This window comes from Equus asinus, chromosome X (genome assembly GCF_041296235.1).
Source record: "Equus asinus isolate D_3611 breed Donkey chromosome X, EquAss-T2T_v2, whole genome shotgun sequence".
Classification (NCBI taxonomy): domain Eukaryota; kingdom Metazoa; phylum Chordata; class Mammalia; order Perissodactyla; family Equidae; genus Equus; species Equus asinus.
In genome coordinates this window covers 630272-658220 of record NC_091820.1, presented here as the reverse complement: position 1 = coordinate 658220, position 27949 = coordinate 630272, and the positions used below count along the sequence as shown (strand labels likewise).

General features: G+C 52.4%; 1 protein-coding gene across 5 annotated transcripts in view; it reads right to left on the bottom strand.

The window, feature by feature from the left end:
* The window catches only part of ASMT (acetylserotonin O-methyltransferase), a 44853-nt gene extending 17838 nt beyond the window's left edge, over nucleotides 1-27015 (bottom strand). Inside the window, exons 1-9 of one of the 5 annotated variants that reach the window (XM_070501949.1) lie at nucleotides 24039-27015; nucleotides 21088-21262; nucleotides 20002-20131; nucleotides 18068-18136; nucleotides 17242-17360; nucleotides 16817-16957; nucleotides 14758-14880; nucleotides 14342-14576; nucleotides 329-3393 (exon numbers count right to left, since the gene is read on the bottom strand). In XM_070501949.1, coding sequence (XP_070358050.1) covers nucleotides 2940-3393; nucleotides 14342-14576; nucleotides 14758-14880; nucleotides 16817-16957; nucleotides 17242-17360; nucleotides 18068-18136; nucleotides 20002-20131; nucleotides 21088-21262; nucleotides 24039-24257 — 1665 coding nt within the window. In that variant the 5' untranslated portion in view covers nucleotides 24258-27015 and the 3' untranslated portion in view covers nucleotides 329-2939. Of the gene's footprint in view, nucleotides 1-328; nucleotides 3394-14341; nucleotides 14577-14757; nucleotides 14881-16816; nucleotides 16958-17241; nucleotides 17361-18067; nucleotides 18137-20001; nucleotides 20132-21087; nucleotides 21263-21609; nucleotides 23931-24038 lie in introns of those variants that run through there. The other 4 variants (XM_070501950.1, XM_070501951.1, XM_070501952.1 and 1 more) reach the window with 4 other exon arrangements.
* Nucleotides 27016-27949: the final 934 nt, after the last annotated feature.

Sequence of the window (27949 nt, the reverse complement as noted above, 5' to 3'; positions counted from 1 at the left end):
GGAGTAGTAATAGTAGGAGTAGTAATTGTCATTGCAGGAGCAATAGTCACAATAGTGGCACGAGTTGTAGGACTTCCAATCATTATAGGAACAGTCGTAGCAGCCGTAGTTATGGTGGTGTAACTCGAAGGAGCATCTGCAGCAGTAGTCGTCACAGTTGTAGCACTCATACAAGTCGTACTAGTACTCACAGTTGTAGTAGGAGGAAGAATAATGACTGCAGCAGGTGTGGTACTAGGAAGAGCAGTCGTCGTGGTAGTCACAATTGTTGTGGTGACAGCAGTCGTGGCAGTCATAATAATGGTGGTAATACTCGCAGCCGTGGTAGTCTTTGTAGTAGCAGTCATGGCTGTAGTTGTAGTAGTAGCGCTAATTGTTACAGTAACAATAGTTGTAGCAGCGGTTGCAACCGTAGCACTGGTACTAGAGTAGTAGTCATAAGAGTAGTAGTAGCAGTAATTGTTGCAGTACTAATTGTTGTCGTAACATTGGTGGTAGTACTAGCAATAATTGTAGTAGCGGTTGCAATAGTGGTAGTAGTAATTGTGCTCATAAAGTAATAGCGAATAGAGCTTATGTATCTATTGCATTTATATATGTTTACATTGTATTACATGGGTAATATACGTATATACGTGTATATTGTAACCATTTGTTATAATACATTGTATAATTGTAATGCATACAGTTGTAACAATATATATGCATATATTACAGTTGCATGTAATACATACAATTGTATGCATTACAGTTATACAGTCATACAGTGTATTACAATTATATTACATATGTATTACAATGTAGACATATATTTTATATATATATATATATATATGACTCCAAATCTCTCTGCAAAAATGAGAAAGAATAAATTCCTGTTGTTTCCAGCCACCCAGCTTGGGGCAGTTTGTTCCGGCGCCCCGGGGAGACAAATACACAAGCTAAACGTCTCAGAAGAGGGAAATAATAATTAATTCAAGTAATTCGCAGCAAGGCTGCAGGATCGAACTCGGCAATGAACATGCGTGTGATGAGAAACCTGAAAAAAGTCAGGACACAGATTTTTGGAAGAGCGTGCCCACATCCAGGGGCTCACGAATCTCTGTTTATGGGGAAACCCTCTGAGCAGGCGGCACAGCCTGCTTGCACGATGGCTAAGGTGCCTCTTGCAAAGCACCATGGGAACGCTGCTCTCCCAGCCTCCTCCTTGCACCAAGTCACTGACAAGGTCCGCGACGGGCAGCAAAAGGAGCCTGACTGTAGAAACACCAGCCAGAGCGGATGAAGGGCTTGCTGAGTTCCAGCGGACGCATTAAACTTTCAGAACACGGCTCCCACCTCGACGATGCCAGGGTCCTGCTGTGCCATCGCCCGGTGACAATCGTTGCAGGAACAAAGAGTCTAATTGCTTGCCAATTTTCCTCTCTCTCTGTTTTTTTTTTTGTTGAAGAAGATTGGCCCTGAGCTAACATCACTTGCCAATCTTCCTCTTTTTTTTTTTTTTTTTTGGTGAGGAAGATTGGCCCTGAGCTAACATCACTTGCCAATTTTCCTCTTTTTTTTTTTCCTCCCCAAAGCCCCAGGACGTACTGGTATATCCTAGTTGTAAGTCCTTCTAGTTCTTCTCTGCGGGACACCACCACAGCATAGCGGCATGTAGGTGCACACCCAGAATCTGAACCTTGAACCCAGGGCCACCAAAGTGGAGTGTGCAAATTTAACCACTCCGCCACCAGGCTGGCCCCAAGCATTGCTCTAACATGACTAATGAACGGCCCTGGGTGGGTGCACACCCTTGAAACTTCACCATGCACCGCCATTCAGGTTGTTGATCGCACACAGACCCTGCCTTCTGGGACCCAGAGAAGACAAGCCTCATTTCCACAAGGACCATATTAATTCCAGCTCGTCCACTGGCCGTATACTTGCATTTTAAAAAATTCACCGATTTCCCAAAATGGCACAAATTGCAAAGCGCCCCGAAAGTCCTCATTTCCCCTCGAATGGAGACGTCTGAAGACATTCGATTCCGGCAATTAGAAAATATTTCTTAAGAGCCATGCGGTATTTAGGGTTTTATGGCCACATCATGAGGGACAGCAGCCTGGACTTCCGTCCAAAGATGGGGCCGCGTGAGTCCAGGAGTCTTGTCAGTCTTCACGTCCCGTCCAGCTCCGTCCTACGTGCAATTTAGCTGAGAAGCGGGGGACCCGGTCGTGGGCGTCTCACTTGCTGTTTGTTTCCCACCAGGCGACCTTATTTGAAAGAGGGAGGGGGGCTGGCCCTGTGGCGCAGTGGTTAAGTTCGCACGTTCCGCTTCAGCGGCCTGGGGTTCACGGGTTCAGATCCTGGGTGGGGACATGGCACCGCTTGTCACGCCATGCTGCGGTAGGCGTCCCACAGATAAAGTAGAGAAAGATGGGCACGATGTTAGCTCAGGGCCAGTCTTCCTCAGCAAAACAAAAAAAAAGGAGGATTGGCAGCAGATGTTAGCTCAGGGCCAGTCTTCCTCAGCAAAAAAAAAAAAAAAAAAAAACAGGAGGATTGGCAGCAGATGTTAGCTCAGGGCCAATCTTCTTCTTCAAAAAAAAATAAGTTGTCATACTCCCCCATCAGGCTTCACCCCTTGGGAAAAGAACCAGATAAACTTACTCATTTTTGAGCCAAACACCCAGAATGAATGAAGATCTCAGGAATTTCAATGAGGGTAAGCGGCTTAGCCGGCCGTTTTTATTGAAATGAGGATAATGATGACGATTCTGCGTCCGGAGCCGGAATCGAGTTCTTATCTCCCCAAAACAGGGGTTTTCAGGGGTTTTTCATTCCGCTTTCTGTTTTTATAATCCCTCCCCGTCCCTGGCACGTCCGTAAACGAACACGGCCCAGAACGCAGAAACACTTTGACCAAAAAAATTCTGTGCAAAGAGCCGGGAGGATTTCTAAAATCCTGTCTCTCGCTGCCAATCTTCCTCAAGGAGGAAAAAAAAAAAAACCCCGCAATTCAGAACTGAATCTGACACTTCTGTCTGCCGTGACCTTAAAATTTGGAGAAGCCCAAATTCCTCCCGGGCGGCGTAGGGTTGACGCGTGTCTGAAAGCCGGGTCATTCCCTGACTCGGGAAGGCAGCCTGGCTGCTGACGTGAAGGGGTGACACCCGGACCAGCGGCCGGCTCTCCGAGGCCTTCAGGAGAGCGGGAGAGAAACGTTGCTGCACTCGTGGATGGGGCCCGATGGAACAGAGACACCTAGGTCCCCCTGACGGATGCACTGGGCCTCCAGATCTGACGTTGGCAGGAGGTGAAGAAAATCCGTGCACCTCGGGGCGAGTCTGTGCCGCCTGCCTGGGAGATGGGGACTCTGTGCTTTGTGCAACGCGATCTATTCCAAGAACCCTACAAGCAGGAAAAAAAAATGGGCTGATGACACACCAGCCAGATGCGTGTTTAATGCCCCCAGAGCAGCAGAACCGATACAATGGAATACTACTCAGCCCTGAAAAAGGATAACATCGTCCCGTTTGCAACAACACGGATGGACCCTGAGGGAATGATGTTAAGTGGAATAAGCCAGATAGGGAAAGACAAACTCTGTATGATTTCACTCGTATGTGGAAGATAAACTAACACACGGACCAAGAGAACAGATGAGTGGTGACCAGAGGGGAACGGGGTTACGGGTGGGCACAAGGGGTGACAGATAAAAACTCGGCTATTGGTGATGAATATGACGCCGCCTACAGAGAAATGGATATATAATAATATATAATAATGTCCCCCCGAAAGGACACCACGCTATAAACTGATGTGACCTCGATCGGATAAAATGTTTAAAAAGCCGCATCTATCTTCTCGGCGACTATTTCTACGCCAAGTGGGCCCCTTCATCCCATTGGCAGAAAGAAAAAAAGCGAAAAAAAACAAAAAAAAAAAAATGGAAGCTCCTGGGATGAATCCGGCTCGAAAGAAGAAAAACGGTGGCAGAAGAGAACGGGGGTCTGGGTGCAGAATTTCCAGGGGTCCGTCTGCCTCTAAATAGGAATCTAAAAGCATCGCGGCCCTGATTTCCAATTGCACCCCCAAAAATCTCCAGCGGAGCATCGGTACAAGGAATTAAAAACAGCGATCATTAGGGATGCCCCAAGGTCAACACTTTTATGAAAAAACCCTGAATTTTCCCCCAAGCCATCGGTCTCCGTCAGCCCCACTCAGTGGCCCCCTAAACCCCAAAACCGACCCAGCCCCTGGTCAGCATCTGATGCAACAGCAGCATCTGCTCTGAGCCCAGCTGCTCACAGGAAGTGCTCCCTGGGAGTGGGCGGGGCTTCCTGCTGTCAATCATGTCGCCAGCCTCCCAGGGGAGCTGGAAGGAAGGCCAGAGGAGCGACTTTTGTCTGGTCTTATTGCAGGGGGCTGAGTGGCGGCCCCCCAAAAAATATGCCCACATTTTAATCCCCAGACGTGTACGGGACTTGGAAGCAGGGTCTTTGCACCGTGCAGCTCGCACACCCTTTCCACAGCCTGCACCTGCCATTCATGTCCTGACCCCAGGACCCTTGCACGGGACCTGGTTTGGAAGCAGGGTCTTTGCAGGTGTGATGAAGGGAAGGATGGAGAGGTGGGCTTCCTGGAGGAGGCGGCCCTGAATCAAGGATGGAGAGGAGGGCTTCCTGGAGGAGGCGGCTCTGAATCAAGGATGGAGAGGAGGGTTTCCTGGAGGAGGCGGCCCTGAATCAAGGATGGAGAGGAGGGCTTCCTGGAGGAGGCCACTCAACGTGCACACTTGCCTCCTCGCTCCGCCATACTTATCGGGGAGAAGACGGGATCAATTTAAAGTCATTTCCGTTTACTTTGGCTATATTTGCATTTCATATTGCAATATTTCGGAGGCTCGACTCGCCCGTTCCCAGCGCCTCGCATTGATTTTTATATCAGAAAGGCTGAATTTATTTTTGCAAAAATGATCCCAAATTCTTCAAAGCGATGTCTCTCTCTTTTTTTAATTTTCTTTTAAATTTTTAAAATTTTTTTTAAATGAGTCAATCCCAGGGCATCCCTCTGGCCTTCTGCCCCGGCCCGGGTGTCTCGGGATCAATTATCCGTCAGACGAGCTCGTGGACCGTTTCCCGGGATGAAGTTGGAGATCCTGACGCATCACAGCAAAGGATGCAGCCCGGGCCCGGACAGACGGACAGACGTCTTGCGCGTGGAAAGGGGGCTTTGCTTTTTCTCCAGACCCCGGCGGGAGGATTTGCTGAGGCCCTGGAGAAAAGCAGAGAATCGCATTTTCCTTCCTTTTCCTCTGTGGCGGGGACGAGGGGTCCGCGTGAGCTCTGTGACCTTGAGACGACCTTGAAGGCAGCAGGACGCGCTCCCCAGAATTCCCCGGTGCTCCTCGGGGCCTCCTTGTCTCCCTGGCTGGAGCCCCTTCCAAGAACCTCGAGATTCGAATGATCCCCATGAAGCCTCCGCAGAAAGCGACTTGCATTTTCAGGGCACTAATCAAGGCCGACGTGAGAAATGGTCAGGAAAGCGTGTTCTCGGGGACAACAACGTTGCTTCCGGTTCCACGAGCTGATACAGTTGATGTTTCTTTTTTTGTTTTTTTTGCAACAGAAAATTTGATTTACCTTTTTTTTTTTTTTTGCAACGGAAACGTTTATCTTTTCTCTTTTTTGCAACAGAAACGTTTGATTTGTTATTTTTTTTGCAACAGAAACATTTGATGTATCTTTTTTTGCAACAGAAACATTTGATTTATCTTTTTCTGCAACGGAAACATTTGATGTTATCTATTTTTTGCAACAGAAACATTTGATGTATCTTTTTTGCAACAGAAACATTTGATTTGTTATCCTTTTTTTGCAACAGAAACATTTGATTTATCTTTTTTTGCAACAGAAACATTTATCTTTTTTTGCAACAGAAACATTTGATTTGCTATTTTTTTTGCAACAGAAACATTTGATTTATCTTTTTTTGCAACAGAAACATTTGATTTGTTATCTTTTTTTGCAACAGAAACATTTGATTTATCTTTTTTGCAACAGAAACATTTGATTTATCTTTTTTTTGCAACAGAAACATTTATCTTTTTTGTGCAACAGAAACATTTGATTTGTTATCTTTTTTTGCAACGGAAACATTTGATTTATCTTTTTTTGCAACAGAAACATTTGATCTTTTTTTTGCAACAGAAACATTTGATTTATCTTTTTTGCAACACAAACGTTTGATTTATCTTTTTGGCAACAGAAACATTTGATTTGTTATCTTTTTTTTGTAACAGAAACATTTGATTTATCTTTTTTTTTTTTTTGCAACAGAAACATTTGATTTGTAACCAAAGCCTATTTAATTGCATCTGTCTACGCTCCCTGCAGGTAAGCATTTGTGATATGTCAACGGAACCCTAAAGAATAAATATTTTTGCTTTTTTTCCTTTTGGTGCCATTTTTCTCCTCGGGAAGGTGGAGCAAATAGAAATATCCACGGGTCCTTGCAGCACATTTCATTAGAGAAACACAGTCCCCCTGCGTTTTAAGGACAACTGGAGAGATTTCGAGGATGACAGACACGACGCACAGCGGCGAGTTCCTGCATAAGGGCCCCCTTCCGTGTGCGCACAAGCAGTGGCGGAAATAATAGGTGGAAGTTGCTCATTTGGGGGCCGTTATGCTTGGAGGGAGATTTCTTGCATAATTCACATGAGCAGAGGGACTGGGGGCTCCGCGCCCCAAAATGCACCTCTGTTAGGGCCCCCCAAGGAGAGCCTGAGGCAAGAGCCAGACATTCATTTTAAAATTAGAGGGGCCGGCCCGGTGGTGCAGTGGTTAAGTTTGCGCGTTCTGCTTCTCGGCGGCCCGGGGTTCACTGGTTCGGATCCCAGGTGTAGACACGTCACTGCTTGGTAAGCCGTGCTGTGGCAGGCATCCCACGTATAAAGTAGAGGAAGATGGGCACGGATGTTAGCTCAGGGCCAGTCTTCCTCAGCAAAAAAAAAAAAAAGAGGATTGGCAGTAGTTAGCTCAGGGCTAATCTTCCTCAAAAAAAAAAAAATCATATTGCAGACTTGCAATTAATGGAAACCAACGAGACAGCATCAGAACACAAGCCTTGATTCTCCCTCACCAGAAAAGTTACCTACTCTTTAATTTAATTTCTTTTTCCACCCTGCATCCCCGTTTTGTTGGCAGGCGCCATCGACAGTGGTCACGCAGTCCGAGTCCCTCCGAGCTGGCCTGACGGATGCTCCTGGCTGCAAACCCGGGCCGTCGCAGCCTGCCTGGACCCGGGTAGTTTTCTTGGTCGTTATCATGAAGCATTCAAAGGTTCCTCGCTCAAAGACGTGTGGGGGATGTTGACACCACGCTCATACGTACTGCGAACGTCGGGGAGGAGAGGGTGCAGATTTCTGAAATTAGATCAGATCACGAACCCCTCTGGGAAACACTGTGGTGCCCACGGAGCTCAGCTCCAGGGCCCTGGGGTGGCGGTCAGGGTCACACACGGGGGGCAGAGCCTGGGGGTGCACAGACGTCGGGGGGCCGGCCGCGCTTCTCTGCACCATGGACGCGGCCCTCTCTCCCCTCCCACACGGCCGGGCTCCAGCAAGGGCTGGACGCACCCGGCTCCTGCCCACCAACCGCCCCGGGCAGAGGGAGGGGACCTGCAGGTGCCCCCACATACGTACACACATGTGCATATACACATCTATACACATGTGTGCATGCATGCATGCAAACACAGGAGTGTGCACACACACGTGCATGCATGCAAACACAGGAGTGTGCACACAAACACACACGTGCGTGCATGCAAACACAGGAGTGTGCACACAAACACACGTGCGTGCATGCAAACACAGGAGTGTGCACACAAACACACACGTGCGTGCATGCAAACACAGGAGTGTGCACACAAACACACACGTGCATGCATGCAAACACAGGAGTGTGCACACACACGTGCATGCATGCAAACACAGGAGTGTGCACACAAACACACACGTGCATGCATGCAAACACAGGAGTGTGCACACAAACACACACGTGCATGCATGCAAACACAGGAGTGTGCACACAAACACACACGTGCGTGCATGCAAACACAGGAGTGTGCACACAAACACACACGTGCATGCATGCAAACACAGGAGTGTGCACACAAACACACACGTGCATGCATGCAAACACAGGAGTGTGCACACAAACACACACGTGCATGCAAACACAGGAGTGTGCACACAAACACACACGTGCGTGCATGCAAACACAGGAGTGTGCACACACAAACACACGTGCGTGCATGCAAACACAGGAGTGTGCACACAAACACACACGTGCATGCATGCAAACACAGGAGTGTGCACACAAACACACACGTGCGTGCGTGCAAACACAGGAGTGTGCACACAAACACACACGTGCATGCAAACACAGGAGTGTGCACACAAACACACACGTGCGTGCATGCAAACACAGGAGTGTGCACACACAAACACACGTGCGTGCATGCAAACACAGGAGTGTGCACACAAACACACACGTGCGTGCATGCAAACACAGGAGTGTGCACACACAAACACACGTGCGTGCATGCAAACACAGGAGTGTGCACACAAACACACACGTGCATGCAAACACAGGAGTGTGCACACAAACACACACGTGCATGCAAACACAGGAGTGTGCACACAAACACACACGTGCGTGCATGCAAACACAGGAGTGTGCACACAAACACACACGTGCATGCATGCAAACACAGGAGTGTGCACACAAACACACACGTGCGTGCATGCAAACACAGGAGTGTGCACACAAACACACACGTGCGTGCATGCAAACACAGGAGTGTGCACACAAACACACACGTGCATGCAAACACAGGAGTGTGCACACAAACACACACGTGCGTGCATGCAAACACAGGAGTGTGCACACAAACACACACGTGCGTGCATGCAAACACAGGAGTGTGCACACAAACACACACGTGCGTGCATGCAAACACAGGAGTGTGCACACAAACACACACGTGCGTGCGTGCAAACACAGGAGTGTGCACACACAAACACACGTGCGTGCATGCAAACACAGGAGTGTGCACACAAACACACACGTGCGTGCATGCAAACACAGGAGTGTGCACACAAACACACACGTGCATGCATGCAAACACAGGAGTGTGCACACAAACACACACGTGCATGCATGCAAACACATATGCGTGCACACGCCCCAACACACATGCACACACACACACACATATGCACACACCGCTTGGTTACAGAAAACCTATTTTCAGAGACCAGAAACCCCAAGTGTCACCTGCCACGTGCAGAAACACTCAGTGGGGATTTCACACCATGGTTGACCCCACAAATTCTTCCCAGGGGCAGAAAACCTCTTGCCAGAGGGGTGGGCGTCCGGCCGTGAGCGCAGGGCCCCGCCGTGGAGACAGAGCCCGCCTGGCTGGCACGTTTTTACAACCAGGTCCCGGTCGAGTCTCACGGCAGGACTCGGGGGCTCAGTGACCACATGAGCCGTGGGCGCGACTGTAAGTGGAAGTTACCCTGGGTCCTCGGAGGGGCCGGCACGGCCTGGAGAAGGGGGAGCCGCAGGCAGACAGCGAGCACTCTGCAGCCCAAGACCCTGGACCCCGGGATCTGTGACTCAGCACACAAAAGGGCTGCCAGGTTCCAGCAGGATGAGGCATCAGACTGTTTTCCAGCCATTGGAGAAGCACAGAGTGTGCAAGCAAGAACGGACTTCCCCGAGGCCGACCAGCCCCCAGCCCCGACCCCGACCCCACGCTGAGCTGCCCCTTGTTCTGTGTCCGCGGCTCCCGCGTCCCGGCATCAGGGCCCCTGCCCAGATCCTGTGTGTGACTCCACAAATGCAGCCACGACCTTTTGAGCTGGTGGCATTCCCCCGATGGGATGCTCCCAGGTCCCGGGGGGACGCGTCTCAGAGATGCTCCCGGGTCCTGGAGGACACACGCCCGAGCTGTGGGGCTGGCCAGAGTCTTGCTTTAAAAGATTTACACACATCTGGAGCTGACCGAGAAAGAACTCGCTGAAGTGAACGCTCCAAGAAGTGGGAGGTCTCTTATTTACAGCAGAGACAATTATGCCTCTTATTCCTAATTTGCATTCGCCCTTTACGGGGGGAAAAATGGTGACTCGATGCTTTTGCACTTTGCACTTGCTCTCAGGAGACCCAGCCTTGACAGGGACAAAGACATCCACTGGGGGTGACTCCTGTCCTTCCACGGCCTGGACGGAGCTGCCATAAGCTGCCCCACGCCGCCATCTGCTGGCAGACGGGCACCCCGGCCCGGCCCCAAGGGGGGTCCACGCGTCGCCACGGCAACAGGAGGAGGATGATCCTCCCCCACAAGGCTCTGGGCTGTCCTGGAACGGGCTCGACCATCGAGCTGGACCCACGCGGGGAGCACACGTGCTCTGACCGGCAGCTGCTTCGGCACCATCTTCCCTCTGAGCGTCTTCTCAAGAAGGTCCTTCCGAGACGTGCTCATCCCCGTACGCCGCCAACCCCGGGGGGAGAACCGGACCCTCAAAAAAAGCCGGCCTCCTATTCCGTGTCTGGACGGCGCTGATGGTTGCACAACGGGAAGGCGCTCAAGGGCACAGAACTGGGCCTTAGAGACGGCTAAGATGGTAAATTTTACGCTATGCTTCTTTCGCCGCAATAAAAAGGAATTTAAAATCAATCAACATTCGTCGGTGAAGTGAAATCGGTCAGAGAAAGACAAAGACGGTGTGAGCTCGTTGATATGTGGAATCTGAAAAGGTAAACTGAGCTCACAGGCACAGGGCACAGATCGGTGGGTGCCAGGGGTGGGGGTGGGAGAAATGGGTGAAGTCTGTCAAAAAGGATAAATTTCCAGTTATAAAATAGATAAGTCCAGCGTGGGGACCACAGTTAACACCATCTTATCGTATATTTGAAATTTGCTGAGACATTAGATCTTAAAAGTTGTCATCGCAAGAATAAAAAAAAATTGCAACTACGCACGAGGATGGATATTAACTCCATTTATTGCTCTGATCACGTGACAAGAAACGCGAACATAGAATTATTACGCGTCCACCTGAAACCAACAGAATGGGAGATGTCCATTCTAGCTCAATAAAATAAGATATAAAGAAATAATTATCATTTCATCCTAATGGTCACAATGAGATGAACCGTGAGTCTGCACGGATTCCCGAACCCGTCTGTCTCGTTTCCGCGAGAGGCATCTCTTAGACACACCGCACGGTGCAAAAACGGGCTTTTTCAAACTTAACACCTGAAACGTCTACACCGTTCCTGAGTTTCCTGGTGCACCCGTGTCCTGGGGCGAGCGTCACAAAGGACCCCGAACCAGGGGCTTAAACTCCAGGGATCCATCCTCCCTCCGTCCTGGAGCCCAGAGTCTGAGGTCAAGGGTCGCAGGGCGGTGGAGTGAGCGGGACTTGTGGGGCTGGAATGCAGGCCTTATCAGGGCCTTAGGGTCCCCAGGGCTCCTGGAACAAAATCCTGCAAACTGGGTAGTTTGAACCCCAGGGGTCCACCCTCCCCCGTCCTGGAGCCCGGAGTCTGGGGTCAAGGGTCGCAGGGCCGTGCTCCCTCCGGAGGCTCCAGGGGAGGGTCCCTCCTGCCTCTTCCAGCGTCTGGGGCTCCAGGGTCCCTGGGCTGGTGGCCGCCTCCCTCCCGTCTCTGCCTCCGTCCTCACGGGGCTGCTCCCCCACATCTGCGTGCGTCTTCTTGTTATAAGGACGCCCTCACACCCCTATGATCATTTAGGGCCACCCTAATGATCTCACCTGAAGTGGATTGCCTCTGCCAAGACCCTATTTCCCCAATGGGGTTGCAATGATAGGTTCCAGGGGTTAGAAGCCGGACCTATGTTTTTCGGGTCACAGTTCCTTGTTTTAACGATTATTCTGTTCTGTTTCTGTTCCCTTATCTCCGAGTTGCAAAAAGCCTTTGGCAGAGAGGAAATAACATGCTGAAGCGCAGGCAGGAGGGAAAGAAGAAGTGGGCCCCCTGCCGCCATATTGAAAAAGCCCCCGAAAGGCATGGGCGTGCGATGGGCAGCGGGGTGACCCTTTCTTCCTTTGTAGCATCTTCTGACTTTCCCAGGAGGGGCGAGATCCAGTGAGACGTCAAACGCCGGAGTCCCCCCTCGGTGGCTGCTGTAATCAATACCCGAGACGGGGCGGCTCAAACAAGACATTTCTTTTCCCCGGTTCTGGAGGCTGGACGTCCACGATCAAGGTGGCTGGGTCGGTGTCTGGCGGGGGGGGGACCCGCTTCCTGGTTCACAGACGCCCCCTTCTCGCTGTGTCCTCACGTGGTGGACGGGGCCAGGGAGCTCTCCGGGGCATCCTTTATGGGGGCACTGATCCCACTCATGGGGGCCCCACCCTCGTGACCCCATCCCATTGAGGGTTGGGGCTCCCACATGTGAATTTGGGGACACACACGTTCAGTCGCCAGCAGCGGCTACATGAAGACACAGGAGCACAGGTTGGTGGCAGGAGAGACGGACGGACAGACGCCCCCAGCCTGACCCTCCTTACTAGTCAAATGGCGTCAGGGATAAGCCACTGAGCTCAACGAGGCCACGCGGGAGGCCTGGCCGACGCTGGGTCACCACGAGTTTCTACCGTGACGTCCCACGTCATTGATGGAGACGTCCCTTGGAGCGAGGGTGCTGCCCACAGGGTGGCTCCTAACAGACGCCGGGAGGTGGACGCCCGGGCCCCAGACTCAGCCCAGAGAGGTCTGCCCACGGCCAGCGGCAGAGCTGGACTCAGGGTCAACGCGGCCCGGGCGGAGCCTGTGAAAAGCAGCTGCCACGTCCACAAATAAAGACGAAATCTCAACAAAGTGGCCCTGGCTGTGGCAGAGCCGGGAGAGGTGGGGCCGGGGCTGGAGGGTGGGGAGGTGGGGACAGGTTGGTCACAGGGTGACCCGCCTCTGGATTTTTATTTCTCTGTTTTTTTTAAAGATGGGCCCCCGAGCTAACAGCTGTTGCCAATCTTTTTTTTTTTTTTTCCTCCTTCTGCTCCCCAAATCCCCCCAGTACGTAGTTGCATATTTTAGTTGTGGGTCCTTTTAGTTGTGGCATGTGGGACGCTGCCTCAGCGTGGCCTGACGAGCGGTGCCACGTCCGCGCCCAGGATCCGAACCGGCCAACCCCTGGGCCGCCTGCAGCAGAGCGCACGTGAACTTAACCACTGGGCCACGGGGCCGGCCTCTCGACCTCCAGTTCTAAGAGGAATGAGTCCTGGGGGTCCCACGGTGCCTCCAGGGAACCCCGCTGTATTGTGCACTTTAAATTCCCCAAGGGAGCAGACCTCAGGGCTCTCACCACAGAAAGTGAAAGGAAGAAAGTGGTGGCTATGGGAGACGACGGAATTAACAGCTTGACCGGGGTGATCACTCACAATGTGTACATGAGCTAAATCATCATGGGCTACGCCTTAAATATGCATTATTTTTGTTTGTCAATTATATCTCAATAAAGCTGGGGCCAAATAAAAATAAATAAAATAAATAAAAATAAAAAATAAAATGTTTAAATAAAAATAAGATAAATAAAAATAAAATAAAAATAAATTAAAGTGAAATAAAATAAGTTAAAATAAAATAATAAATTAAAATAAAAAATTAAAATAAATGAAAAAATTAATTATATACATTAAAATTAAAATTAAGGTAAAATAAAATAAGTTAAAATAAAAATAATAAATTAAAATAACCTTAAAATAAAATAAAATAAATTAAAATTAAAATAATAAAATAACAAATTAAAAAATTAAAAATAAAACAAGTGAAAAATAAATTAAAAAATAAGAATAAAATAAGTAAAAATAAAAAATTAAAATAAAAAATGTTAAAGTAAAATAAATTTAAAAATAAGATAAATTAAAATTAAAAATAAAGTTAGAAATAAACTAAAATTAAAAATAGGATAAAATAAAGTTAAAAATAAATTAAAATTTGAAATAGAATAAAATTAAATTAAAAATAAAAATAAAGTAATTTAAGATGAAATAAATTTAAAAATAAAATAAATTAAAAATAGAATAAATTATAATTAAAATTAATTAATTAAAATAAAATAAATTTAAAAATAAATTAAAATTAAAAATAGAATGAAATAAAATTAAAATAAAAAATAAAATAAATAGAATAAAGTAAATTAAAATAAATTTTAAAATTAAATTAAATTGGGAATAAAATAAAATAAAAAGTTAAAATTAGAAATAAAATAAATTAACATAAGATACATTAAAATTGCTTAATTAAAAGGCACCAGAGACCTCGGGGAGCATGGGGTGGGCGGGCCCCTGGTGGCCAGGACGGCGTGGTACAGGCCTCGCGTCCGCCTGCAGCACACGGTCCCGAAGCCGGCGGCCGCCAGCAGCTCACAGTACTGGGCGGGGGTCCTCTCACGGCCCTCCGTCTGCACCAGCATGTTGAGCGACCAGAGCTGTGCCGTCAGGGGTCCGCGCCCGTCAGCGTCCAGCAGGCCTTCGACCACTAGGACGCCGCCGCCTGGGGCAGGGAGAGGCGGGCTGAGCAGGGGACCCCGAGCCTGGGCACCCGCAGCCTCGCGCCCCGGTTCCCCCCAAGGCTCTCTGCACCACCCTGTGCATCTCCCCTGCTCATCCGCAGAATGGACCCAGACCTGACGGCCGGAGCCCTTGCAGCCCCGGCGTGCAAGGACCAACCCTACCTGGCTTGCACGCCCGGTACACTCTCTCCAGCAGGTGGGCACATTTCTCATCCGTCCAGTCGTGCAGGATCCTGGCCAGGATGTACAGATCCGCCTCCGGGAGGGGGTCCTTAAAGAAATCGCCTGCAACGCCGTGCAGGTGCCCTGGGGTCAGCCTGCCATTCATCCCGCTTCACCCACCCAGCACCCAGCATGGAAAGGACACCCGGGTGGGCCGTGCTTTCCCACAGCCAGGAACCCGCAGACCCAGCCCAGAGCCCAAAAAACACTGGGGGAAAGACAAGAAAATCCTGGACAGTGTCTGGGGCCCCTTCCCTCCGTCAGCTCTGGAAACTGGCTTTATCTTCGTTTTACTCTCTGAGCTCCTGAAGCGGCGTTAAGCCGTGGGTTTCAAGAGGACCCAGGCCGTCGGTCAGCACCTCCTGTGTGAGGGGTTGAACTGAACCCACAGTCAGGACTTGTTTTCCTGATTGAAGGGAAATGCCCAACATACGGGCGGCTTCCAACACTCGACTCGTATATTTTTTCCTGCGCAAGAAGTACGGATTTCGGAGAGCTTGGACAGCCCGTGCCGTACGGGGTGAACGGAGCAGGTCCGTTGTGCGTATTCTGCAAAGTCACAGGAATTCGGGCATGCGTGTCGGATGACGGATGGCCAGTCCGACGTCTGTCCCCCGTGATGAAGGTCCAGGGAGTGTGGGGCCCGCACACGTTGCCCCATGAGATAGGGCAGGAGAAAGCGTCTTCTTCCACTCAACGAAGAAAGACAAGGGGTCGCCAAGTCCCGGGGGCCATGAGTTCGTGTCCAGCCCATGAGGAAGAGAGCCCGGACCCGAAAATGAAGCAGGAAGCACCTGCAGCTTCCCCAGCACGCCCTCCGTGACCCGCGGCCCTCGCCTCACCCCCTCCCAGCCTGTGAGAGTCAAAAGGGGTCAGTTCCTCGCCTGGGTCCGTAAACACTCCAGGAGCGCCTGCTCCCCTGGCCTCCGGTGTGACGGGGGCGGCCCATGTCCCTTGAGAGGCTGTGAACGTAGGAGCTGATGGAAGGGCCGACAGCCCCATCTGGTGTTGTCTTTCTGAGCCAGCAGAGAAAAGAAGCCAGAAAGGTCGGTTTCCCCATAAACGGAGGCAGAGAGCGCCATGCAGGTCAGACTGCAGTTTCCGAGAGAGAGGAGGTGGGAGGGGGCCGCGCGCCAGGTCTCCAAGGCGAGAGCAAGTCCCATCCAGCTCCGAGCGCCCTGGGCTCCAAGCCTCCGAAGGGCTGAGTCGTCTTCATCCTCTTCATCCTCTGAGTCGGCAGTGCTCCCTCGATGTGACCTTTGACCCGCTCCCCATAATGTCGTTCATAAAGGTTTTGGATTTTGATACTTGTATGAGGGTCCTGGGGCTTAAACCCCAGGGATCCGTCCTCCCCCGTCCTGGAGCCCAGAGTCTGGGGTCAAGGGTCGCAGGGCCGCGCTCCCTCTGGAGGCTCCAGGGGAGGGTCCCTCCTGCCTCTTCCAGCGTCCGGGGCTCCAGGGTCCCTGGGCTGGTGGCCGCCTCCCTCCCATCTGTGCCTCCGTCCTCACGGGGCTGCTCCTCTGCGTCTGCGTCTCCTCTTCTGTCTCTGAGGAGGACGCTGTCCTTGGATTCAGGGCCGCCTCCTCCAGGAAGCCCTCCTCTCCATCCTTGATCCAGGGCCGCCTCCTCCAGGAAGCCCTCCTCTCCATCCTTGATTTAGGGCCACCTCCTTCAGGAAGCCCTCCTCTCCATCCTTCCCTTCATCACAGCTGCAAAGACCCTGCTTCCAAACAAGGTCCCGTTCACAAACTCTGGGTGGATAGGAACTTTGAGGGGACGATATTCAATCTCATCCAATACTCAAGAAAGAATTAATGGTTAGAAAACAGGATACTTTATACAGCTTTCCATCCAACAGTTCTAAGCTGAGGGGGGCTCTCTGGGGGTTCAAGGAAGGCAAACTCAACATCCATCATCGGTCATAAATGTCCGGCATCTCCTGACCCCCGGGGACAACTCTGAGTCTCCCCGTGGACGCCCACAGCACACGGCAACCCACCTTCACAGAATCGGATCCGTGCTCCCTCCGGGAGCGGGAAGTGCGTCTTTGCCGTCTGGACCACTTCTGGGATGTCGAAAACGGTGACCCGACATCCAGGGTACAGAGAAACACACTCCTTGGCCAGAGCCCCAGAACAGCCTGGAAGTGGACAGAGATTGTGACAGGCGGACGGGAACCCGGGGGCAGCCCCCGGCTCCATCCGGCCCTCTCCCCCTGGCAGCCACGGCCACTCGGCTACGTCCACTGAGGAGTGGGACCACGACAGCCTTCAGGATGTGGAAGGACGGCTTTCTCCGCTGCTGTAAATGGGGTTTGCATCCTTCCTTCGCTAGCTTATGGGGCCATGTTAAAACTGGGGTTCACGGACTGTCCCTCCCAGACAGAATTTGAGACACAGCCGCAACGTCCGGGCAGATGCTCACCACCAAGGTCGCAGATGACAGGGAACGACGACAGGTCGAAGGCAGACAACACACTCCTCCCGTTGACGCCCCAGACGTCCTGCAGACCTCGCATGAACTGGAGCCGCTCGTCCTCCGACCTGGCACGCGAGAGCACGCTGGTCAGACTCACGCCAACTCCGGGGCGGTCGTCACAAGCAATGACACCGGGGGACCCTCTGCTGAGCCCAGAGCCGTGTGCCCCAGGGACGTCTGTAAGCCTTGCATTTGTGACATGGAACCTCTGCTGCTGTAGAAGTTGGGATCCGGGATGGCGGGAGCCCTCGGTCAGCTGCCAACATAGACCAGCCCCTGGAGACCCTACTTTGGCTGGGACGAATTAGCATCCTCTGGACGCCACTGCAGGAGTGTTTGCATCAGGACAGGAGTTCAGATGCTTTTTAAGCAGAGAAATCAAGAACGTGGAAGCAACCTGAGGCCCATCAATGGGTGAATGGATAAAGAAGATAAAGAAGTCCACACGTCTGGGGCAAAGGCCGCAGACGGTCCCTGCACGGGAAGAAGAACCAAGAATGGAGGTATTGCTTGGGGAACTCTAGCCAAACCGAAAACTGTGCCTCATTTTCCCACTTAAACATTGGGTTTGAGTGGAGTTCCTTGAAGGGAAGAGCTCACTTCCATCCACTCAGGAAATGGATCAACACCAACACCAGAACAGCGAAATCTTTCCTTTGATCTTAAATTAAATATCAACCTTCTTCCGTTGTGCTCTGTCTGGACACATGTATTCAGCCCTGTAACATTTTCACACTAAGCCCGGTCCCACAGCGTCGGAGCCAGGTGTTACCTGTAGATGGCGGTAAAGAGCTCTTCGGAGGGGACCCCGAACGCCTTCAGATACTGGCTCCTCCCTTCTCTGGAAACAGAGAAGGGCTGTCACTCAAGCTCTCAGACACGCACGGCACATCAGTTCACGCAAACGGGGGTCACAGATCCTCCCCTTAAATCAGGGGTCGAACAAGCAGGGGGCCCAAATCACCCGACACACTCACGAAATTTTTTCCTCGTGTGTAGTCAAGAATCCCCACAGTTCTCTGACATGAGCAAGGGAGGGATAAAATTTAATGACAATCTAAAGAGTGTGCAAATGATGTGCAATCGGGGGACCTCCAGGTCCAAAATGACTCATCGCCCAACATCTGGGGTAGAAAGCTCCCCGCAGCTGGAGGGATGGCTGGTTTACCCGCAGCTGGAGGGACAACTGGTCTACCCGCAGCTGGAGGGACGGCTGGTCTACCCGCAGCTGGAGGGACGGCTGGTCTACCCGCAGCTGGAGGGACGGCTGGTCTACCCGCAGCTGGAGGGACGGCTGGTCTACCCACAGCTGGAGGGACAACTGGTCTACCTGCAGCTGGAGGGACGGCTGGTCTACCCGCAGCTGGAGGGACGGCTGGTCTACCCACAGCTGGAGGGACAACTGGTCTACCTGCAGCTGGAGGGACGGCTGGTCTACCCACAACTGCCTCCTCCTCCCCTGCAGCTGGGCTGAAGGACTCCTTGAGCATCCCGTCCCACCTTGGACAGAAAATGTGGAGCAGTGCCTCTCACCTGGAGGTGATTCTCTCCCCCCAGCGGACATCTGTCAATGTCTGGGGACATCTTTGGATGTCACCACTGGGGCCAGAGGATGCTATTGGCACCTGATTGGTGGAGACCAGGGATGCTGCTCCACACCCTACAGCGCACAGGACGGCCCAGCACAGTTATCCAGCCCCGAATGTCAGTAGTCATGAGGCTGAGAAACCCAGACCCAGCACAAGACCCTCTCTCTCATCTGTCTCTCTGTATACCTTCCTATCTATCTGTATATCCATCTCTGTATGTATCCTCTATCGATACCTACCTATCAATATCTACCATCTTCTATCCTTGTCTATCTATGTATCATCTGTCAATCATCCAGCAATACCTATGCATCACCTCACTATACATCTATCAGTACTTATCCGTGTGATTTATCTAACAATGTCTATCATCTATGTACATATCTACCTACCTGTCTATCTAACATCTACCTGTCATTCATCTACACATCTACCATCTATCTGTCTATATATCTATCATCTATCTACGTGTCTATCATCTGTCAATCACCTACCTATCTATTAATCAATCTAGCAGTACGTACCTATCTGTATTTATCTATCGATCAATATCTATTATCTATCTATATTTCTGTCTATCATGATGGTTCCCAAGTGCAGGTGATTCTGCCCCCCCAGGGGACACTCAGCAATGTCTGGGGACATTTTTTATTGTCACAACCAGAGTGGAGGATGCTCCTGGCATGTGGTGGGTGGAGCCCAGAGAGGCTGCTCCACACCCTTACAGCACACAGGACGGCCCACCTCAGAGTCATACAGCCCCAGATGTTGGAAGCACGAGGCTGAGAGACCTGGTGTGGAGCTCACCATCACGAGGAGGACAGCCTCCTGGTTTTGCGTCCCCCCTCTGTTCTGAACCATCTCCCCCACTTTCCCTCTCCACTAGCACCCTCCACTCTCCCCTGGAGACCACGGAAGCACAAGGACTTAAGGTCACGATAGACTGAGATTAAGTGAACTCCGTGGGTCAACACCAGGTGCTTTCGAACATCCGCTCTGAATTTCCAAACCTCGCGCTGTCCTGTTTGGTTCTATGAGAAACCTGGCGTTTCAACTCCTCGGAAGCCCTGAAACCAGCGCCCGGGGAGCCCTGGGGCTCAGTCGACGCCACGCCCACCTCACAGCCTCGGCCAGGTGGGCCCAGCAGTGGTAGGTGGTCCTGGCCAGGTAGAGCAGCATGTTGCGCTGGGTCGTGGGGCTGGCCGTGGTCAGGTAGGTGCTGGAGAGCTCCGTGTTCCCATAGAAAGCTGAAAACAAACCGGACAGAAAACAGTCAGTTACATTTCCAGTTGTTGCCGCGTGCCATGCCCAGCATTGGCAACGTCACGACTGAAACGCGACCCTTGCCTGGGAGCATGGACGTCCCCACCGCTGGCGGCTTATCCTGGAGGAGAGGGTTGACCGGTGGTGGGCAGCCGGCGCACCTGCTGGGGTCGGTTTTGGCAAATCCCGTCGGAAGGGCTGGCGGAGCAGGTGGAAGGGGCAACTGAGCCAGAGGGAAACCCTATATTAGAGTCTGCAGACGTTGCAACAATTTATTTAAAAATAGACAAGTGAGGGGACACCCTGGTCGTGAAAGGAAACAAAGATGGGGGGAAAGGGCTGCTCTTCTGCAGAGCTCAGCTGAGTGGCAGGCGGCCCCCAGCCACCATCCGGCCCCGGGACTCAGGAAGCAGAGCCGCCGAGAAACAGTCTGAGGGGCGACTGACCGTCTGTGCCAGCCGCTGGCTCCGGCTGCATCCACCACGGTGCCTCCTGGGGGTGGGTGTTTGGGGGCAGCGGCACCAGCAGGGGTGTGGCTGGTGGTGGACCCCCCCAGCCTGCCACCTGCTGGATTTGCAAGCCCGGCGATCTGAGAGCTGTCAACACGCAGATGACCCCTTCCCACTCAAGTCAACCCACCCCACAATCTCCACAGGGGTACCAGTTGCACAAGAGCACGTGGAAATCTCTAGAACGGGGGTCAGCAAACCACAGCCCGGGGGCTGAACCTGGCCCACTTCCTGTGTTTGTAAATAAAGTTTTACTGGGAGCCAACCATGCCCGTTCATGTTCACAATGTCTCCGGCTGCTTTGACGCTTCCAAGGCAGAGACCCCACGGCCCCGGAACGCAGGAAATACTCACTCACCGGCCCTTTGCAGAAAAAGCGGGCCGGGAGTGTGCATTTAAAACGCCTCCTGCGAAACGTCAGCCGTGCTTACCTTTTCCTCTCCTCGTGTCCACTCGAAGCAGCTTCAGGGTCACACAGGCGTCCAGCAGGAGCTCCGTCCCATGGCAGCTGGCGCCCAGATGGGCAGCCACCGCAGCCGAGTCCAGGGGCTCCCGGGCCTCGGCCAGCAGGTCGAACACCCCCAGCTCGCAGGCGGCGAAGAGAACCTGGGAGCAGCAGCAGAAACAAAAGGCGGCTTTCAATAGCCTGAGAACCACACGCCACGGGGTGCAAGGGACGCGTCTGTAGATGAGGCTGCACTGTCAGGAGAAGCGGTATGTGGTTCCTCAAAAAATTAAACATAGGAGCCAGAAATTCCACTTGTGGGTGTAGACCCAAAAGAATTGAATGCAGGGACTCAAACGGACACTTGTACACCTCTGTTCATTGAGGCAGCCTACACAGTAGCCAAAGGGTGGAAACAACCCGAGTGTCCTCTGATGCATGAACCAAGGGTGGTCTCTCCATACAGTGGAATACTATTCAGCCACGAAGAGGAAGCGGACTGTGACACCTGCTCCAACATGGATGGACCTCGAGGACGTGACGCTCCGTGAAATAAGCCAGACACAGAAGGACACATACTTTCTGATTCCACTTCTGTGAGGTCCCTAGACGAGTCAAAATCCTAGAGGCAGAAAGTAGACGGTGGTGCCAGGGGCCGGGGGAGAGGATGGGGGGGTCAGGGTTTAAAGGCCATAGAGTTTCAGTTGGGAAGATGAGAAAATTCTGGAGGCGGATGGTGGGAACGGCTGCACAACAATGCGAATGTACTTCATGTCACAGAACCGTGCACTTAAAAATGGTTATGATGGTAAATTTTATGTTACGCCTATTTTACCACAATTTAAATTTTTTTTTATATATATATATAGTTTTTCTGCTTTTATCTCCCCCAACCCCCCCTGTACACAGTTGTACATCTTAGTTGCAGGTCCTTCTAGTTGTGGGTAAATTTTTTTTTTAATGATGCTTCCACCGTGCACCCAGGGAGCATCTGATCCTGCTGTTCCAAGTTCTGAGTGACAGTCGCGCCGTGGGGGTGACCAGCTGTCCGGGGGTGACGTCATCTACTGGACCCACTGGTCCCCAGGGAGGGTGAGGGCCAGGGCTTGGTCGGGGCGGCCACCGTAGACGCAGGGTCCAACGGGGCCGCTCACGGGCTGGCCAGCCGGGGAGGAGCAAAGAAACGGGGCGGGGGGCCTGTGCAGGTCCAGGTTTCGACAGCATCCGCCCCGCCCCGTCCATCCTCACTGACCCTCCCTCCCAGCGTGCCCCAGACAGCATCGCTCTGAAAAAAAAAGCCTGGAAATGGTTCTGGGAAATAAAGCCCTTTAGGAGCAAATCCACAGCCCCAAAGGGAGGCCAGCCGGACGTCGGAGGGACGCACAAGACCCTGTGTGGACCCTCGGGAGTTGTCAATGTCCTGCTGCTACTCTCTCGTTATTAACGGTGATCGCCCGGGGGTAGGAAGCCACGGACGGCAAGGCAGGGACCACCTTCCCTTTTGCATTCTGACCCTTCCCGTACGCGGCGTTTCAGTTTCTGCCCACGTGTCTCCCGCAGGACTGACTCCCTATCTGGGGTTGGCGTTGCTTCCACGGCACGCGGACAGAAATAAAAACAAGACCGGTCTTTCTTTGACTTAAGTAAGGAAGTTCGTGTTTCTCAGCCTCACGTGGGGCCGGACCACTCTCTGTGTGGGGCGTCCTGTGCGCTCTCGGCAGCTGAGCGGCATCTCTGGTCTCCACCCGCCGGATGCCAGGGGCACCCCCATTCTGGCAATGACAACCAGAAATGTCCCCAGATGCTGCCAAGTGTCCCCCTGGGGGCAACGCCCCTGCTTGGGAATCTCCGTATTAAAGTTCCATCAAGTTCATCGATAAAGTTTTATGCACCAAGTTCTATTAAAAGTTTCTCTTAACCCTTATTAACATTGTATCTGTTCTTGTTCTGTGAAGGCCACAGTGACTCTGATGCTGTTAACATTGCGTGAACTCTTGTCAAGGTTCCATCAGCTGTTACAGTTTGTATTAACTCATTGTATTAACGTCGTGTTACTGCTAACACTTCATTAATTCCTTTCCTCCCGCTCGTTCTGCGAAGGTCGTGTGAAGTTTCATTCCACTCCAGCTGGATTAGCTCTTCTTCTGTTAAACTCGTGACATCTCAAGGACCCTACGTCCCCAAGTCATTTCCTCCCAAGATTTGTAACCCACCCGACGCCGTTGAGCGACCCCCAAGCAGCCCCCGCTGGCTGGGGACATCACGGGGGCACCGCTGAGGCACTTATCTTTGGAGCAGAGGCGGCACTTCCCTATGTTTTCTGTAGACGGACGCTCCGTTTCCATATCTTGACGGCTTTAGAACAGGTATCCTTAACCTTTGGGGTCTCCGGATGGAATTCGGGGATCCGTGCCCTTGGACGGGGAGGGCGTTTCACTTCAGTTTTCAGTAACCGCTACCTGATCCTTAGCTCTCCCTTCCGTTATGAGGGAAGCACAAACCGGGATGACACGACCCCTGACTCTGGGACCAACACGTGGACCGCCAGAGAATCACAACGGGCTGGATTTCCAACCTCGCACATGTGTGTCCTGCAAAGACCACAACCCACAGCTAATGTCCTCATTCTACGGACCCGACACCAACGGACCTTTAAAACACAGCGTCTCACTCTACCTTGCCTGTTTTTCTACTGACATAAAATTCACTTAGCATGAGATGCACCGTCAACCCGTTTAGACTCAGCAACTCAGTGGCATTCGGTGCATTTGCAAGGTTGTGCAACCACCACCGCTGTCGGGTTCCAGAACATTCTCTTCGCCCCAAAGGAGACGCCCCCCCACCCATCAAGCAGTCTCTCCCCATCCTCCCCCTGCCCCCGGCTCTGGTCCACGGGATCCCGGCGTGCCCGGTGGAACATCGTTCCCAGCTCCCTACCTGGGACACCATGAAGCCATTGGAGTAGGTGTTCAGGAGACCGAAGGCCTGATCCTCCAGGGAACTCATTTTCTTCCACGTCGGCCTGACTTGGAGGGTCCCCGGTTGTCCTGCTTCAGGGACCGCGGGTCTGCTAGCCAGCTGGGGGACCGCCAGCCGCTCGGTAAAGCTGCCAAAGCTCCTTGCTGGAGACCCAGCAGTGAGCCAGAGACGGATCATGCTGGAAAATCCTATTAGCTTTACTAAGAGGATGACAGGGCTTAGGGCTGCAGCCTGGGTCTCAGCTCACACCTTCTGTCCCCGACGTGCCCAGAGCCCTAAAATGGCCTACATCCCCCCACCCCACCCTTACAGCACCAGCTGCGGATCTGAGCCACAGACAATATGCCCACCAATTTCCCCCACTGATTCTTCATTTTCTGGCCCCTTCAGATGGGAGGAGAACGGGGTGTACCAGTTTCCTGCAACAAACGACCACAAATTTCATGGCTTAAACCCAAGGGACCCATCCTCCCCCGTCCTGGAGCCCAGAATCTGAGGTCAAGGGTCGCAGGGCCGCGCTCCCTCCGGAGGCTCCAGGGGAGGGTCCCTCCTGCCTCTTCCAGCGTCCGGGGCTCCAGGGTCCCTGGGCTGGTGGCCGCCTCCCTCCCGTCTCTGCCTCCGTCCTCACGGGGCTGCTCCTCTGCGTCTGCGTCTCCTCTTCTGTCTCTGATGAGGATGCTGTCCTCGGATTTAGGGCCACCTCCTCCAGGAAGCCCTCCTCTCCATCCTTCCCTTCATCACAGCTGCAAAGACCCTGCTTCTAAATAAGCCCCCGTTCCCGGGTCCCAGGGGTCAGCAGTTCAACATATTTTGAGGGGACACAATTCAGCCCACAGCAGAGAGGAGAGCTGACAGTCACGGCTCAGGATCTCTAATACGCTTTCTGAAATGGTACCTTGTTTGCTCTCGATAGCCAGCAACCATCTCCCAAATCCCTCCGTGGATTTGCACTCTGAAATTATTTTCAATTGTTCTTTTTTTTTTTTGCTGCAGCTAAAGATTTGCAGTCAGGCCTGTAGTGAGAGGAGCTGCAGAAATGTTCCTCTGGAACGTGGTCACGTTGTGCATTTTCCTTTGTGCATTCTTTCCTCGGCTTCCGGGGTCATCAGGCACAGCCCAGGTGGCGGGTAATAAAGGTCCCAGGAAGTGGGTTCCTGGGAGGAGACACAAGAGCCACACAAGGTCCCCTCCCTCTGGGGGGGCCCATCACCCCAGAGCTCCCCTCTGCATCGCACCCCACAAGAGCCCCTAGGCCACACGGACGCTGCACCCTGGACCCGTACTTTGGCCGTTTCTTAATCCAAATGATGTCGTGGGAGGTGGACAGAAGGCCGTCCTCCCAGAAGCCCCGATTTCTGAGAGACAGATGGAGGGTCCCAGAGGCTGCGTGGAGAGAGCTCCGTGAGCCCAGCGGAAACAGGGCGGGACGGGACGCACCAGTGGGGCCCACCAGGGGGGCCGTGGGCGGCCGGCCGACCAGGGTGGACGCTGGCTGGTGGGCCCAACCCCGTTTGGGTGGGAAGTCGACTCTGCTTTTTGGTCGGGCGGGCGGCATGGACTACGATACACCGCAGACAGACATCCTTGCAGAGGATCAGAGACAGAAGCTGAAGGTGGGGGCCGTGAGGGACCCTCGGGACCGGCCCGCCCACAGCGGCACTTGCTTGATTAAAACGCAGGACGGCTGAACCCCCTGGGGGGACCTCTCTCCGGATCTTCCCTTGAGGCGATTACTTCGGGAATGAGATGGAGTGTGGAGAAGGGCTGGGTCGAATCAGAGGGAGATGGTTGCACGACTCTGCGCATATCCTAAAAATGCTGAATGGTATTCTTTCAATGCGTGGATTCTATCTCAATAACCCTGTTTTGGGTTTTTTTCTTTTTTTTGACAACAGTTTTAGCTTCACAGCAAAATTCAAAGGGAACGGGCCGCCCTGTGGCCTAATGGTTAAGGTCACACGTTGCACTTGGGCGGCTCAGTGTTTCATCAGTTCGAATCCCAGGTATGGACATGGCACCGCTCATCAGGCCACACTGAGGTGGCGTCCCACATGCCACAACTAGAAGGACCCACAACTAAAAAAAATATACAACTATGTTCCGGGGGGCTTTGGGGAGAAGAAGGGGAAAAAAAAAGAGAAGATTGGCAACAGATGTCAGCTCAGGTGCCAATCTTAAAAAAAAAAGGAACAATTCAAAGGGAAAACAGACGTTTACCATAAACGCCTGCCCTCAGTCATGCATCGCCTCCCCCAGCGAGGCTGTTTTTAAAGAAAATAGCTTTATACGGAAACAGGAACAACCAGACGAAACCGGCCTCACATGACTACACCTCGGCGGGGGGGGGGGGGGGGGGGACGCAGCGAAATGCACCGACTGCCACTGTCCGCAGCTCGCCACCTGCTGCTGCTCCCTGGGGTCCCCACACCCCCCGAAAAGCTGAGACACACGTGGGAGGCAGACAAGGAGACCTGAGTTTCTCCCAGCCGCCTGAAAGTTTACAGTCAGATACCGCAGAATTGTTCTGTGAACCTACGGCGCTTCCTGTGCAAAGGTCGAAGGAATGTTGGGGTCAATATTTTTTTTTTTTTTTTGAGGAAGATTAGCCCTGAGCTAACATCTGCTGCCAATCCTTCTCTTTTTGCTGAGGAAGGCTGGCCCTGAGCTGACGTCTGTGCCCATCTTCCTCTACTTTATATGTGGGATGGCTACCAAGGCATGGCTTGCCAAGTGGGGCCATGTCCACACCCCAGATCCGAACCAGCAAACCCCAGGCCGCCGAAGCAGAGGGTGCATACTTAACCACTCGGCCACGGGGCCGGCCCATTAATTTACATTTTAACATCTCTGAAATTGGGGTGTTGTGCTGGGTTGAAAAGTGTCCCCCTAAAATTCCTGGAACCTGAGAACAGGATCTTATTCGGAAACAGGGTCTTTGCAGATGTGACGAAGGGAAGGATGGAGAGGAGGGCATCCTGGAGGAGGCGGCCCTAAATCCAAGGACAGTGTCCTCCTCAGAGACAGAAGAGGAGATGCAGACGCAGAGGAGCAGCCCCGTGAGGACGGAGGCAGAGACGGGAGGGAGGCGGCCACCAGCCCAGGGACCCTGGAGCCCCGGATGATGGAAAAGGCAGGAGGGACCCTCCCCTGGAGCCTGCAGAGGGAGCGCAGCCCTGCAACCCTTGACCCCAGACTCCGGGCTCCAGGACGGGGGAGGACGGATCCCTGGGGTTTAAGCCCTAGGTGTGGGGTCCTTTGTAACGACAGCACAGAACCCTCATACACTAGATTGGACCCAGGGCCATGTGAGGACGATGTGCGGCGGCTGGAGCCCAGGTCACCCTCGGCTTCTCCCTGGTGCCCAGAGAAGGACTGGGCTGGCCGGACGCCTAGGGAGCTCTCTCAGGCTCCAGTCCCTGGACCCACCGAGGTCCTAAACCCTTTCAGAGACCGAGGCACACAGGGAATCAGACCCATGACCTCGAGACCACGGGAAAGAGGAAATTAAAGAAAAAGCCAGAACATGACACACTGAGGTTTATACCGTGTGGGCTAAAACACACATAACATAAAACTTAACCATTTTATCCATTTTAAAGAAATCAGTGATACATACCACATTCACAATGTTGTGCAACTACCACCTCTGTCTGCTTCCAGAACATTCTCATCATCCCCAAAGGAGACCTCGTTCCGATGAGCAGTCACTCCCCCATCCCCCTCCCCCAGCCCCTGACAACCACTCATCTGCTTTCTGTCTGTGGATTTGCCTGTTCTGGACGTTTCCTATAAAAGCAATCACACACTGTGTGTCCTTTTGTATCTGGTTCTCTCCCTGAGCATCATGTGTTCAAGGTCCATCCACGTAC